The sequence below is a fragment of the Geotrypetes seraphini genome, chromosome 10, assembly GCF_902459505.1.
Source record: "Geotrypetes seraphini chromosome 10, aGeoSer1.1, whole genome shotgun sequence".
NCBI lineage: Eukaryota > Metazoa > Chordata > Amphibia > Gymnophiona > Dermophiidae > Geotrypetes > Geotrypetes seraphini.
In genome coordinates, this window is record NC_047093.1 from 134,819,804 (window position 1) to 134,835,726 (window position 15,923).

General features: G+C 44.9%; 1 protein-coding gene across 1 annotated transcript in view; it reads right to left on the bottom strand.

Moving 5' to 3' along the window:
* The window catches only part of LOC117368598 (vomeronasal type-2 receptor 26-like), a 28,426-nt gene extending 15,993 nt beyond the window's left edge, over positions 1-12,433 (bottom strand). Inside the window, exons 1-3 of the mRNA XM_033962327.1 lie at positions 12,033-12,433; positions 1,619-1,802; positions 1,206-1,381 (exon numbers count right to left, since the gene is read on the bottom strand). Coding sequence (XP_033818218.1) covers positions 1,206-1,381; positions 1,619-1,802; positions 12,033-12,433 — 761 coding nt within the window. The remainder of the gene's footprint in view (positions 1-1,205; positions 1,382-1,618; positions 1,803-12,032) is intronic.
* Between the last annotated feature and the right edge of the window lie 3,490 nt (positions 12,434-15,923).

The window sequence follows — 15,923 nt, forward strand, 5'->3', positions numbered from 1 at the left end:
ATACTTCTTTACAGAAAGGGTAATAGATGTCTGGAATAGTCTCCTGGCGGAGGTGGTGGAGACGAAGACTGTTTCTGAATTCAAGATAGCATGGGACAGGCATGTGGGATCTGAGAGAGGACCCCTCATGAGACCCCTGAGATCAGGACTAAGAAATTGGGCCTACCTAGGAAAAATGGATTCTAAAGACTTCATCTCTGATACAAAAACTGCCTGAACTATGAACAACATGAACTTTGAACAATATGCAGACAGCTGCTGTGGAAAATTCCAAGAAAAAAACACTGGTGGCCACAGCAGGTCAACATGATCTGCCCTGTATAGATAGTTACAGGGTGGAGGCTGGAAATAACTCATATGACCTAAGAACACAACAAGCTAAAGGAACTGATAACCACAATATCCAAGACAGCAGAAGCAAGAATGGCTACTGAGAAGGGAGGGGCCCATGTCCAAATGGTCTAGGACAGGGTTAGGCAATTCCAGTCCTCGAGAGCCTGAGCTAGATCTGGTTTTCAGGATATCCACAATGAATATGTATGAGATGGATTTGCATGCACTGCCTCCTAAATCTATCTCATGCATATTTATTGTAGATATCCTGAAAACCGGACCTGGCTCCGGTTCTCGAGGACCGGAATTGCCTACCACTGGTCTAGGATAAAGTACCAAAAACACCCTGTCATGGGAAATAGGGAAGTCATTTGTGACACCACCAAAGTCTTGGAATGACCCAAAGTTACCTGACATGGCAACCAATTAGTAGTTTGAAAGTGTAATAACCAATCAGACTGACTATGTATCCACCAATCAAAGCAGCCATGTAATATTCTATAAACAAGCAAGCTTAATGTATCCAAGCCAGAGTGGATTGAGACTTCTACAAACTTGCTAGCCTTTGGTCGTCTCCTCCACTTGGCACATTTGCTGTATATTCATCTTATTGATGCAAATGTTGTAAACTGACTTTTTGACTTATTAATTTAACATCTATTTGATGCAGCATATGTGTTGTAGTTGTCATTGTCAATAGACAGTAAAGGTGAGCATCCACTATCTCCTCCTCTTAGGGAGAGGAGGAGATAGTGGATGCTGCAGATGGGCAGACTGGATGGACCAATTGTCCTTTATTTGATGTCATGTTTCTATTACCCTGTTCAACGTTTTCACTCATAACTTGATTTAAGCTTCAAGAAGCTACTTACAAAAAGCAATCCGTAGAAGCTGGAAGCTCCTTGAAGTTTGTAGAACCAAGATGATTATTTTGCATGTGAATCTGTAAGATTCCACCAAGGATCAGGTCTCCGTCCTTATGGTACATGGACATGGACAAGTCTTGTCTGATTTCCAGGTTAAACCCAGTAGCTTGATTCACAGCTTTCTCAAATAGATGAGCAACAATCAGAAACATGAAAGAGAAAAGGATCAACATAGCGCTTCCCGGAGTCAGATTTTCCAGGCTTAGGTGCTGGTGATGTAGTTTTTTTTAATTATTTGACCAGATGAGCCAGATATACCATTCTTGGGCCACCAAGCTATTGGCATGGCTGTGAGATTCATACGCATTGATGGAGATGTGACCATCTCCCAGTGAGAGGAATACTGTCTGACTCTTTACACAGTCCCCAAAACAGCTCTTTAAAAGCAAAACCAGCTCTTTAAAAGCTGTGTGGAAAAACAACCAGGTATTCTCCTCTGTGATTTCATACAAAATGTAAACCACCATAGAATGACCTTGATCCAAGGTCAACAATCTAACTAACACTTCAGAGCAGTAATCAGGAGGAACTGTTATTACAATCCTGTGGGGCACAACGAGATGAAAAACAGACTTTTATACACAGGTGCAGTAAAGAGGAGTTTCCAAGAAAAGGACAACATCTGGATTTCTGTTTAGCTGATGTGGGCAGAAGTCAAACTTAGGCACTTTAGCCATTTAAACCTACTCTCTGCCTATTGTTCCCCAACATGTTCTGTGAGCACCCAACTGCACTCCAAAATATACTGGGCTAGATTCAATAAATGGCCCCCCAAAGTAGGCTCCAGAATGATCCGTGCTAAGCTAGAACTTCGTAAAAGACTCACTGCATGGAGCGTCCTATTTAGAATACAAGTGTAGTGCGTTTATAGTAGTAAAAGATGTGTAAAGTTAGGCACCTAGATTGATACACCTAGCCAATCTAGGAGCTTTAATTGGCGCCAATAACAAGCAACTAGCATCTCATAACTGTCTTAAAATTAATTGGATGGTAGGTGCCTAGGCATGGTCAGGGGGCAGTTCATGGGCGTGTTTTTCATGTACGCATCTGTTTTGGACTTAGGCGCCGGTATCTAGGCCAAGAAAACCCTAGCATAAATAGGGGGCCTCTAAGGTACGGTTACCAGATTTTCTTTCAGGAAAATCCAGATCCATGGCTACATCCCCAAGACAGCCCAGATCCCCCTCTGTCACACCCTGTTCTGCCCCCCCCAGCCCCGCCCCAGATGGCATCCGGATATGCATGAGTACTGGCCCAATTCAGAATTTGGTTATGTATATGCAAGAGTCTGCGACCAGGAAGTAATGTCAGAGGACGAGTCGAGGCTGGCGCCCCCATCAAGACAGCACCCAGAGCGATCCACCTCTGCTACCACACCCTCTTTGGAGTTACATGCATAATGAAGGAGATGCACATGTTATAGAATAGGGTGCAGGGCAGGTCCAATTACTGCCAAGAGCTCATTAACAACAGTTGTTGACTGATATCACCTAATTGGCTAATTAGTTTACTCCTGGATCTGTGATCCACACTCATATTTGCATGACGAAATTTCTGCAACCTTGGAATCTGGGAGACCGCAGCCTCAATTCTTTACATGGCGCCTAAAACATAGGTACTGAGGAACGTGGCGCATAGCGCATTTCAATCTTAAGTTAGACACCTGAGAATGGAATGGATACAGCACCGTTCACGGAACAAAGCGTTTATGAACAACTTGAAAAATTGAAGGTGGAGAAATCTGTGGAACCGGACGGGATCCATCCCAGGATATTGAGGGAGGTCCGAGAGGTTCTGGCGGGTCCTCTTAAAGATTTGATAAAAAAATCTTTAGAGATGGGAGAGGAGCAGATGTGGTCCCTCTTCACAAAAGGGATGATGCGAGAAACTACAGTCCAGTAAGCCTCACTTCAGTTATTGGGAAAATATTGGAAATGTTGCTGAAGGAAAGGATAGTGAAATTCTTAGAATATAATGGATTCCAAGATCCGAGGCAACATGGATTTACGAGGTAAATCGGGCCAAATAAATCTGATTGAATTCTTTGACTAAGTAACCAGAGAATTGGATCAAGGATGTGCGCTAGATGTAATTTACTTAGATTTCAGCAAAGCCTTTGATATGGTTCCTCATAGGAGGCTCTTAAACAAACTCCATGGGCTGAACTTAGACCTGGATTAGAAGCTGGTTGATGGACAGACGCCAGAGGGTGATGGTTAATGGAATTTGCTCGGAGGAGGGAAAGGTGACTAGCGGAGTATTTCAGCGACAGGGCCGTATTTAGATGAAAAGAGGCCTTAGGCTATTCCACTTATGAGGCCCTTTCAACTCCCATTTTTAAGTTTGTAAATTACATGAGAGATAATAAAATACATCATTACTGTGATAAATATCAATATGTGCGTCCTTCCTCACCTCACCCCCCTCCGATGCCCGCCTGCCTCCCACCCCCCTTCTATTGAACACCCCCCATGCCATCCTGCCTGCCTGCCTTCCATTAAACCCCCCCACCCCCTCCGATGCCAGCCTGTCTGCCTTCCATCCCCCTTCCACTGAAACCCCCCCGATGCCATCCTGCCTGCCTGCCTTCCATTGAACCCCCCCACCCCCTCCGGTGCCAGCCTGCCTGCCTCCCATCCCCCTTCCACTGAACCCCCCTCCCCCCCCGATGCCAGTCTGGGCCGCCCTGTCCTGATGGATCCACATTTTGCCTTTCTCCCTGCAGGGCTGGGCTTTGCCCAGCTGTTTCTGTACTGTCATCTTTCCCTCCCCGATCCTCCTCCCAGGGCAAGAAAAAGAAAGGGAGAAGCCGAGTCGGCGCCCCGTTGCGGCCGAAGCCGGTTCCGATCCCGAAGCGGAACCGAGGTAACCGGGGAGCGGCTAAAACCTGAACCGGAGGCAGGATCGGACCGGGGACTGGCGCGCGCCCCCACCTGGGGCTGAGACTGATTCCCCTCTGGAGCCGGGAAAAGGGGGGGGGGAGAGAGGAGCAGCGGGATCCGATCCGGAGCTGGAGCACGTGTACAATTCGGATTCCTCATCCCCTGATTAATTTTGATGAGTCGCTGGCGCAGGCGCCGTGAGGAGTGACACAGAAGCACACCTCACGCCACCAGGACTCACGATATTTCAACAACGCATGCGCGCTCTAGGATTTTATTATTTATGATATAATCATGAAAATTTAAAATAAAGCACGTAATATACATTTTAAAATATGCAAATTAAAACATGTTAAGAACTTACTTAGAATTCCGCGAAATGAAGATATTGTCACAAAACAATTTTTCAATCTAATATAATAAAACGGTAAGCCGTGCATGCGCACTTCCTATGCGTGCGTCCGTTTTCCGTGAGCTGAAGCGATCCATATGAAGTGCGCGTGCTCGGTTTATGGGTCTGCCCTCACAATGCAAGACAAGTTCACATGCGCGCCCTTCCCTGCTCTCCACCTGCGGAGCGGCGGCTGCCGGCCGCTAGCACCCCCTGCCCTCTCCATCGCCTCCCGGCTCCAGCGGCGTAGGCAGCACTATAAACACGCTGCTTCGCGCCCTTCTCTGCTGATTTCCTCTGCCGCGTCTTTGATGACATCATCGGAGACAGACGCGGCAGAGGAAATCACCAGTAGAAGGCCGCAAAGCAGCGTGTTTAAAGTGCTGCCCGTGCGGCTGGAGCCCCGAGGTTTGTCGGCGGTGGGAGGGTCAGGAGCAGGCCGGATTGACAACGGCAGTAAAAGAAGGGGGAGGGGTTGAACGGAACAGGGAAGAGAAGGTAAGAGAAGGGAAAGGGGGAGTGGGGGAAAATCCTGCTACTGCTTCTACACAGGAAAGGGGGGGATAGGAGGGAAATGCTGTTGCTGCTGCATAGGGAAGTGGGATGGAAATGCTGCTGCACAGGGAAATGGGGAAAAAAGACAGACAGACAGCGGGAGGGAGGGAGACAGAAAGAAAGAAAGACACAGGGGCAGGGAGAGGGACAGAAAGACAGACAGAGAAAAGGGGCCAGAGAGAGAGTCATCGGGAGAAGGAAAGGGGGCTGCTTTGGGGGGAGGGGTGTGCTTGGGGCAAGCAGCTTTGCTCTGGGGGGAAGACAGAATGGGCCATGGAAAGACAGGGAGAGGGATAGGGGGCTGCTTTGGGGGGGAGGGGTGTGCTGGGGGGAGACAGAAGGGGCCATGGAGAGATAGGGAAAGGGGGCTGCTTTGGGGGGAGGTGTGCTGGGAACAGATAGCTTTGCTCTGGGGGGGAAGACAGAAGAGGGCCATGGAGAGACATTTGGGGGGGAGGTGGGTGCTGGAGGCAGACAGCTTTGCTCGGGGGGGGGGAGGGGGAGACAGAAGGATACAGACAGCGGCCAAGGAGAGAGAGATAAAGAAACACAGACAGACAGACACATCTATTCTAGCACCCGTTAATGTAATGGGCTTAAAGACTAGTAGTCTATAAACACTTCACTAAAGTATTGAACCTACTGAACTCAAAAGGCGAGAATCAAATGATCGTGTACGCAATCCTAAAATAAGAATCTTTTCTAATAACATTAACACGTGTTTCATATTATCGAAGTAGCACGAATATAACAACGTCGGGATATCAATAGGTCTGTTCGTTTGTCTGTTCCAATCTACACCAATCTGCACTTTATTTATGCAAGAACAAACCAGAGCTTAGTAGCATAAGGCACGTCAATATTTGCCATAGCAATCAGTGAACGTATGAACTATACTTTGGTGCAATCTAGTATATACAAACGAACAGACCCAATGAGCCGAAAGCATTGATCTTAACCAATACATTTTTATGTTTGTTTATTCGTCATATGCGTAGAATTTCTCCTTATGTTCACTGTTTTTAGAATATTGTAATTTTAATTTTGCTAACAATTTGAATGTAGGCCCCTCTTGATCTTGAGGCCCTAGGCTGAAGCCTAGTTAGCCTATAGGAAAATCCGACCCTGCTCAGCGATTGATGCTGGGACCAATTCTGTTTAATATGATTGTGAGCGACATTGCTGAAGGGTTAGAAGGTAAGGTTAGCCTTTTTGCAGATGTTACCAAGATTTGTAACAGAGTGGACACCCCGGAAGGAGTGGAAAACATGAGAAAGGATCTGCAAAAGTTAGTAGAATGGTCCAACGTCTGGCAAATAAAATTCAATGCGAAGATGTGCAGAGTGATGCATTTGGGGGGTAGAAATCTGAGGGAACCGTATGTGCTGGGAGGTGATAGGCTGATAAGCACTGACGGAGAGAGGAACCTTGGGGTGATTGTGTCTGAGGATCTAAAAGCGTCTAAACAGTGTGATAAGGCGGTGGCTGTAGCCAGAAAGATGCTAGGCTGTATAGAAAGAGGAATAACCAGTGTTGATGCCCCTGTATAGGTTGCTGGTAAGGCCGCACTTGGAGTGTTGTGTTCAGTTTTGGAGGCCGTATCTGGTGAAGAATATATAAAGGCTTGAAGCTGTCCAGAGGAAGGCGACGAAAGTGGTAATGTGTTTGAACCAAAAGAAGTATGAGAAGAGACTGGAAGACCTTTTTTATTTTTTTAAATAAATCTTTATAAATTTTCAATTTGAGAACAGTGCATTAAATATATACATACAATTAACGTCATAGACAGCACTTACAATCGATCAATGAATACAGCAAAATATATTACCCCCCCCCCCTCCCTACCTCCGTGGATGTGCAAATCAAATAGGAAATAAAAGCATAATCCAACTAATCAGAGTTAACAAAATTCGTCAATGGACCCCATGTTAATTTAAATAGTTTATTATGGCACTATATTTCTGAAGGAAGAACAAACCAGGGGAAAACAACACAAACACAAATAGAAAGAAACCAAAATGGAATTGTCCAGATCAGAATGATGTGCACTAAAAATGTGTCCACCAACTCATCTGATAATGAGAAGATCTTTATTCCTATTTGCAATATTTAGCCCATTTTTCAAAAAAAAAAAAAAACCCCCAAAACAACAAAAACCCACTCATGGCCTGTTACAAAGAAAACACACATGAGCATTAAGACATGATACAGTAGAATCTCGGTTATCCGGCATTGGTGGGTTCCGGCAGCCGTCTTCAGCATCTTAACATTAATTTCAAGAATTGTACAATTACGAAAAGGGAATTTATATTTTTGTTCCAAAGAAATACGAGGATACCAAGTATTTCTTTCATCCCTAAGATACATAAGACGTTGAGCAGCCCGCCTGGTCGCCCCATAGTTAACACATGCCAATCAATTCTTGAACCCCTCTCAAAATTTATTGATTATTTTTTGTGAGATGAAGTTCCAAAGATTACCTCATTCATTAGGGATTCCTCTCACTTTTTGATGAAATTAAGACAACTAGATGTTAATATGCGGAACAAATGGTTGGTCACTTTGGATGTTGTCTTGTTGTACACCCAGATTCCACAGGTGGAGGCATTGTAAGTAATACAAGACACACTACAAAGTAGACATACCTTCCAACGTATTCCAATGGAATGTTTGATGAAAATGGCCCAATGGGTTATTCAGAATAATTATTTCCAATATTATGACCACTCTGGCACCATCGGTTGCCTCTTTATACATGGCTAGAATTGAAGAAAGATTGATATATGGTCCCAGATGGCATCCCCAGATTTTATTCTGGGAGCGGTTTCTGGATGACTTTTTTTTGATATGGCAGGATACGAGGGAACAACTGCAGGAGTTTTTTGAATATTTGAACTCGGTTGATCCAAATATTAAATTTACGATGATAAGTCATCAGACATGGATAGAATTTCTGGACATTGCCATTTATGTAGATGAGGGCCAAATCCACACTTCTCTTTATAGAAAACCGGTCACACGGAGCACGGTGTTGCATTTTGATAGTTTCCACCCATTTAAGTTACGTTTTTATTTACCCATAGGTCAATTTTTACATGTCCGGTGAGTATGCTCGTCTGTTGAAGATTTTAAGAGGCAAACTAATCTTCTTTGGGAGAGACTCCAGGATAGAGGATACCCGGAGAACTTCCCTAGGATAGCATACTCAAGGGGCACCACATTGGGTCAAAGTTGTAATTTCCAGAAGTATGGTAGAAGGATGCGAGTGACTGATGGCCAACACAAGAAGTGTGGGAGATGTCAGTGGTGTGTATCCATTATAGAGGGGTGGTTCTGGAGGGTTCAGGAACGGACATCACCTTGAGATCCAAAATGGATACAGATTGTAATTCAACATATATATGATAATTTGTCCCTATGGGTTAATATATATTGGGAGGACAAACAGGGTAATACGGGTTAGATTAATCGAACATAAATCGAGAATTACTAATAAGATCTCCCAGGCCCCCTTAGTGGACCACTGGGTTGCATGTAACCACAAGGTAGAGGAGATTAAATGGCGGGTCAAAGAAAGAGTAGTTGGGAGGGATTGTGGGAAAGATTATAGGAAACTTAATGAGATAGAACAGAGATACATTTTTATGCTAGATACAGTGGAACCACGAGGGTTGAACAGCGAGCTGGAGTGGGCTTCATTGATTGGTTAACAATTGGGCCAATGAGAGACAGGGGGAGGTAACAGATTGGTGACAAGGGATAGGAGGATTATTTAAACATCGGGGTAGAACGCCACCGCCATTTTTCTCTTACAAGTGAATCTAGAGTCGGATGGCAGCAGCAACCTTGGTAAGACAATTTAACATTACTTTGGAAGATAGTAAGTGACAAACATAGGGGGCGGAGGGAGCAGTATTTGAACGAGAACATAACAGCTTCCTTCTCTTTAATATGCAGGGAGACCCTTGATAAAGGGTATCAACGCGAAACATGTCGGGTCTGACTCCCAGGTTTTGGCGGATGAAAAGATAAGTGCATATAATTTTAAATGAACCAATATAAAATATTTAAGGTTATTTATACAAAAATTATTAAAAATTTATACAAGTTATCTATATAGAAGAACATATGAATGCGGAACAGCCAATGATGAATGGCACCACGTAATTCTTTCCGCAGGTAGAAAAGCACAGCGGTGGAGTGGTGGGGCTGAGGCTTCCTCATTTATTTACTGACTCACCAAGAAGAAGGTATAAAATCTTGGTCCCCATTTTTAATGTGATATTTCAACATTTTGGACTGGTATTAAGGACACGAGAGCATAGCCATATGTATTTGGGCTATTATTGCACTTTAAGACATGTGTATTGACATATTTTATTTCATATTATACTCTTTCTGGCATTCATATTTTGATGGTTTTAATTTATAGCCCAATTATAGCTTTATAATCTTTTATGTCTTTCCTACATGCATTTTGGGTTAACGTTTTATTTATAAATATTTTTATTCATTAAATTTATGATTATGGATGTCCTTATATAGGCTTATTTTATCTATTTTCTTAACAATATGGTTATGTGTTGTAGTAGTGTTAGGATGTCAATACATGCTCTTTTTACGTTTCTATTGATATTCATCCTCTAATACCGCTTTTACAAGATTACGCATGCCTGTATTTTATAAGTATTTTCTTATTTGTTCTGATTTGTCTTAATTTCTGAACGTTATTACCTTCTATCACACTGTAATTGAGATAGTTATGTTTCAATGAGACGACATTTGATACTTCATACTGTTCTACAAGAGTCTGTAAGTGGCATCATTATCTTTCTCAGCATAATCTGTTGGATTAGTGGTGTTCTTCACATTTCTCATTTCATTGTTCCGTCAAAGGTTTAATTCACTATTTATTTTATTTTCATATATATTGTTCAATGTTGGTTCCCATCTTTCTTCATATTATTGGTTTTTGTTAAAGTGTCATTTATTTCTAGTTTCATCCTACTCTTCATCTTTTTTCAAATCGTGCACTCAGCACTTGCTGCTCTTACCCTTCATGGTCTGTCGTGAACAATGATGACACTTAGGCGTTTATGAACTAGAGTGGAATTTATTTTGGCCGCAACCATAACAGCACCATTACATCAAACTGTTATCAACTGAACAGAATAATAAATCATGAACGGTGATGAACTGTACACTGTTACTACCGAACATCTGAAAATGACATAACACTCAATGTATATCACTTATAGCACAACCGATGATGAGGCGCACAGCATATGCCTCTCTTCCCGCACAATGTGGGGTGCCGTACAAGCTTCCCCGGCTCACCGGACCCAGCCCATTCAAGGAGGTGTCCCCTCGTCAGCGGTACGTTGCTGTAAAGATCATGGCCTGGCCTCCCTGCCGTCCAAGCAAGGTGACGTGCCCCATGTCTTAACCACTGTAAAGATGTATGTCTTCTACTCATATGCTGTGCTTACCTGCCACTACCTGTGATAGCGAAACCTCGCTTATCGCGGGTTCCCCCCAAGTGTCATGGCTGCGTCCCCGCACGTAGTAGCGTAGCCTCTATGCTATCCTGGACCGTACTGGTGAATATATCCAAGCCTATGTCGGAGAGGTGTACCCCATCCGGCCGGTATAGATCCGGACAACTGTCCTCGAGCAAGTCATGAGCTAGCGATAACCCCCGGACTGTAGGTATAAATTTTGCCATCCATTTGTTGAGTTTCTTGCGAGTTCTCTCCACGGCCGTGTGAAACCTCACCCCTTTCTATACCAAGCGGGGTATAATGTGGGACCACATTAAGGTTGTGTGGGGAAGCATGCCAGCTAAGGATAAACAATCGGTCTGCATTTTCTTGACTAACAGGACACTGTTTGTTGATGTGAGATCGTTTCCGCCCAAATGCATGGTCTCGGGACTCAAGAACCTCCCATATGAGGAAAGACTGAAAAAACTGCAGATATACTTGCTCGAGGAACGTAGAGAGAGGGGGGACATGATTGAGACGTTTAAATATATCACGGGCCGCATCGAGGTGGAAGACAATATCTTCTTTCTTAAAGGACCTTCGACCACAAGAGGTCATCCGCTGAAAATCAAAGGCGGGCAATTTCATGGCGACGCCAGGAAGTATTTCTTCACCGAAAGGGTGGTCGATCATTGGAATGAACTTCCACTGCAGGTGATTAACGCTAGCAGCGTGCTCGATTTTAAAAAGAAATGGGATATGCATGTGGGATCTCTAGCGGGGTGAAGTCTGGGGGTGGGTCATTAGCGTGGGCAGACTTGATGGGCTATAGCCCTTTTCTGCTGTCATATTCTATGTTTCTATTGTGTGTGGACGGCATCGGGACCGTAGGGCCCATAGAATCGATGGCATGAGCTGGTCCCATAACATTCCCCTAGTCCCCATCCAACTGACCACTGCTTCGGTCATCGGGAACCCTAGATTCTCACCCCCTGGTCTCACCAGGGTCCCTCTCTGGGCCCAATGCACAAAGGAGTGGCCGCATATCTAAATGTGCTTCTGAAAACCTGTAATGCACAGATGGAAAAGGTTAGTTGGAGTAATGTTGACAGGAAGAATTCAGTTGGCCGGGAGTGGTCGTATGTATTTTCGAAATGCATTGGACTTCCATCTACCCATGACTTTAATTTGATGGTCAGATAAGCCATTCTCTGCGGCGGTGGCAGCTGCTCCAATGCAGAAGGAGTGAGTGCGGAAATACTTGTCCTGCATACCTAACCTGGTCAATGAGAGGTGTAAAATTCTAGCAAATTGAAAACGTGTCAGCGGGGAACCGTTGGCATGCAGTAAGAGATGACCAGGACCCACTGGCCTATGAGACATGTAACATAGAAGGTTGTGTATGGGGCAAGCTATGGGCACGGCAGAGGTGGCTAGTGATAGCCAGGCCCCTTTGGCTAACTGGTCTGTTTTAGATCTAGGTATCCTGATGGCCAAGGTGTCCTCTGTGAAGCGAACATTGGCTAGTAACATGCTGCTGAATGCTCCCGGACGTTTGGAAGTGGGGACCAGTTCATTCATGCGTAGTGCTCCATGGAAAGCCAGTGAATAGGCACATCGAAAGAGAGTAACTTCATATGCATCGTGGCATACCCTCGGCAGTATTTGTAGGAGCATGACTAGATTGTCGAGTGAAATTGGGAGCCGGCGGTCAGGAAGGGATGGCTGCTCACGCTCCCAGCCCTTCATCAAGCGTCGAACAACGATGGCCTTAGTTGGATTTGGGGCGCCCACTGCGTTGGTGAAGAAACTAATTTTCTTCACTAACGTGGCCGCTATCCTAGTCCTTTTCGTGCCAGCCATCTTGGATTGCAAGATGAAGTGTACTAGGGAGTGCACCGTGCAATCTCTCCTGGCCACCGTGATTTAGGAGTCAAATAACTGAATATATCTGCGCCGTGTGGATTCCGATAGCGAGTTCAGCATCAGCTTCCAAACCTCGGGGGGCCAAAGCGCCATACTTCTTCTGGAATCGGAGTCGGGTGCGGGTCTGCTGCCGGGGCCAATGCCCGGAATGCGGACATCTTAAAACGAGATAAACAATCAGCGATAGAGTTTTGGGCCCCGGGTATATGCTGAGATTTGATAGTAATGTTGTAATGTAAGCATAGCAGCACTATGTGTCTCAACAGGTTTATAATGGGTAGGGAGTTGGCGGTCAACCTATTAATGGCTTCAACTACTGCTGAGTTGTCTGACTTAAACACGATGGACTTATGTGCTAGCTGTACTCCCCATATGCGTAAGGCTACCATATGGGGAAAAGCTCGAGGAATGTAATGTTCTTGGTGATGCCTGAGCTAAGCCACAGAGTAGGCCACCTGGCTGAGGACCATGACCCCTGAAAGTAGATACCTAATCTCTCACTGTCCGCCGCGTTGGTGTATAGGTGTATCGCATCGGCTGTTTCGGTAGACGCTTGCAAAAGGCGAGTCCATTAAAGTTGCTGAGGAATGAGTCCCATACCTTGAGGTTGTCCCTAATAGCTCCTGTGATTCTGATGTGATGGTGGGGCTTTGAGGACCCTGCTGTAGCTCTGGCTAGGCGCCTGGCAATAACTTTGCCTATGGGAATCACCCTGGTGGCAAACCCTAACAAACCCAGAAGTTCTTGGAACTGGCGTAAAGTGGCCTTTCTCCGTGTACTCATGTCTTGTATTGCTCTATGGAGTTTACAGATTTTGTTGGCCGAGAGGCGGGAAACTTGGTTGATGACGTCTAGCTCGATGCCTAAGAAAGTGAGTACATTAGTGGGCCTACTGTTTTGTCTTGGGCTAAGGGAATTCCGAAGTGGATGGCAAGCCGATGGAATGACGCCAGTAAATGGTCACAGTCCTGGTGACTCTGTGCGATGAATAAGAAATCATCTAGATAATGAACTTCTAAACCCCGAGATGTTATCTGGCCAAATACCCAAATGATGAATGTGCTAAATTGCTCGAAGTAAGCACAGGAAACCGAACAGCCCATGGGCATACATTTATCAAAATAGAACTGACCTTTCCAACAAAATCCTAATAAGGGGAATGAGTCGGGGTATACTGGCAAAAGCCTAAACACAGATTCTATGTCGACCTTTGCTAGCATGGTGGTGGGGCCGGAGTGTTTGATGAAGGATATGGCTTGGTCTAATGATGTGTACTGGACAGAGCATAATGCTGGATCGATGAAATCGTTAACTGCGGCCCTTGCCGGGTAGGAGAAGTTATGGATGAGCCGGTACTTGCCCGGCTCTTTCTTTGGTATCACACCGATGGGAGAAATAATGAGATTGGAGAAAGGAGGGCTGTCAAAAGGGCCCGCTATCCGACTGAGCTGTAATTCTTTGCCAATCTTATCCTGGACTACTTGGTTGTGTGAATGACAAGAGACAGCGTTCTTAGGGGGCTTATGCACCTGGTTGAGCGGTCCTGTGTAAGGTATAGAGAAACCATTGGTAAAGCCTTTCTTAATGGCCCGCGCGTCTTCCAACCGTGGGTATAACCGCTACCAGTGGAGTAATGCGTTAGGCTTGATGAGGGAGGGGGCCAGTTCCTTCAATGTGTGGAGGGGCGGGTTGTGTAAACATTCTTCGGTCTCTACCATTTCTGCAGTGGATGGATGGGTGTGTGCCTCCACAAGTGTTGCAGGCATGTTTGTATTTACAGTTGGGCCACGTACAATGGCCATTATTAAATTGCCTGCAAGTACGTCTCCCTATGGGCTGGCCCGCTTGGCAATGAAAGTGTTGCGGCTGCATCAGTGGTCTGCCTCCCGGCCCTTGAGGCCAGTTGGGGAATCTATCCGGGAATCTATCGGGTTGGAATGGCCATAATGCAGACATTTCGTCCATCCATAAATCAAAGACTCTGTGTTTCCATGTGATGGACTTGTTCTCGGCCATACTTTTACGGAATTTTATGTCATAATTAAGCCATGCCCAACCCCCATATTTTTTTGTGTGCCCGAATGATTGTGTCCGAATATCTGATTAGATAGGGACTCATATCCAGCTCTCGTTCAACGATCACGCTCATGAATACATGAAACGCGGATATCCAGTTAGCTAAGGATTTATAGATCTTTGGCTTCCTCTCTCTCTCTAATTGGATGTAGATCCAATCTGTCTCCACATAATAGTCTTCATCTGGCTCTCTCTGCAATAGGGAAAACATGTCCAAATAGTCTCTCCTCCATATTTTTTCTTTGATTGCCCTAGGGACCACTGAAGCAAGCGTGGTTACCCCACATGTAATATCGGCATTTCCCCTGCTATCCGGGGGATCTAGGTCTACTATGGGAGATATACCCAGTGCCTCAGAGGGAGGGGTTGTCCTGGACCTCTCAAAGTTAGACAATGCATCCCATATCACTTGTGCTAATGCAACATGGTCCCCAACTAGCCCACTAGTAGAGGGCACTGCCGCCTCCGTATAAGAGGGGCCATTATTACAGTCAGACCTGCCCGAGTCCTTACCCTGTGAGCTGGTATTCTGCGGTGATAGGTGGGCAGAGTAAAAGAGCGACCTCCCTTCTGCTCGCCCCTATTACATTACATTAGTGATTTCTATTCCGCCATTACCTTGCAGTTCAAGGCGGATTACTTCCAAACTAAAACAAGAATTACATTTCAACTTGAAGTAATAGATTAAACGATGAGATAAAATTTTAAGGGAGAATTATGGGTTTTAGATAATGTTTGATAACTAGAAAAATTAGAGAGTACTAAGGGTTTATAGAGTGTTGGGTGTTGGGTAAGATTGTTGTGCTGGATAGGTTTAACGTGTTTTTTGAAGAGAATGGTTTTAATTTCTTTCTTGAAGGTTTTGTAATCTGTGGATGAAGATAACAGAGTGGTGAGTTGTTTGTCCAACTTAGCTGCTTTGGAGGCTGTTAGGTTGTCATAAAGTTTTTTTCGTTTGACATTTTTGGATGGTGGATAATAGAATAGTGAATGGGTTCTTCTGTGTCTGATTGGGGAGGAATGATCCTAACCCCCCCCTCCCCACGCCTGTTGATTGGCCTACTTCTCTCCCCCCTTCCCCTCCCCCCACCCACCCTTTTGCAGAGGCTTCAGCTGATTTGGCCGCGCTCCTCCCTATATGGAGCTTGTTCTTTCCCACGGTTTTCCCTTTCTGATATGTATCTTTTTTGTTACTGAACTTGGGACACGCCCCTTAAACCACCGTAGTTTTAATCATTTTTCTTTTTACTTTTCATTGTTTTTTCCAATTTTACTTTTTCAGAAGTGTCCACTATTTAATATCAGTTAGTATTACTTTGTTTGTTCTTTTTTGTCTTTCCTCTTATTCATG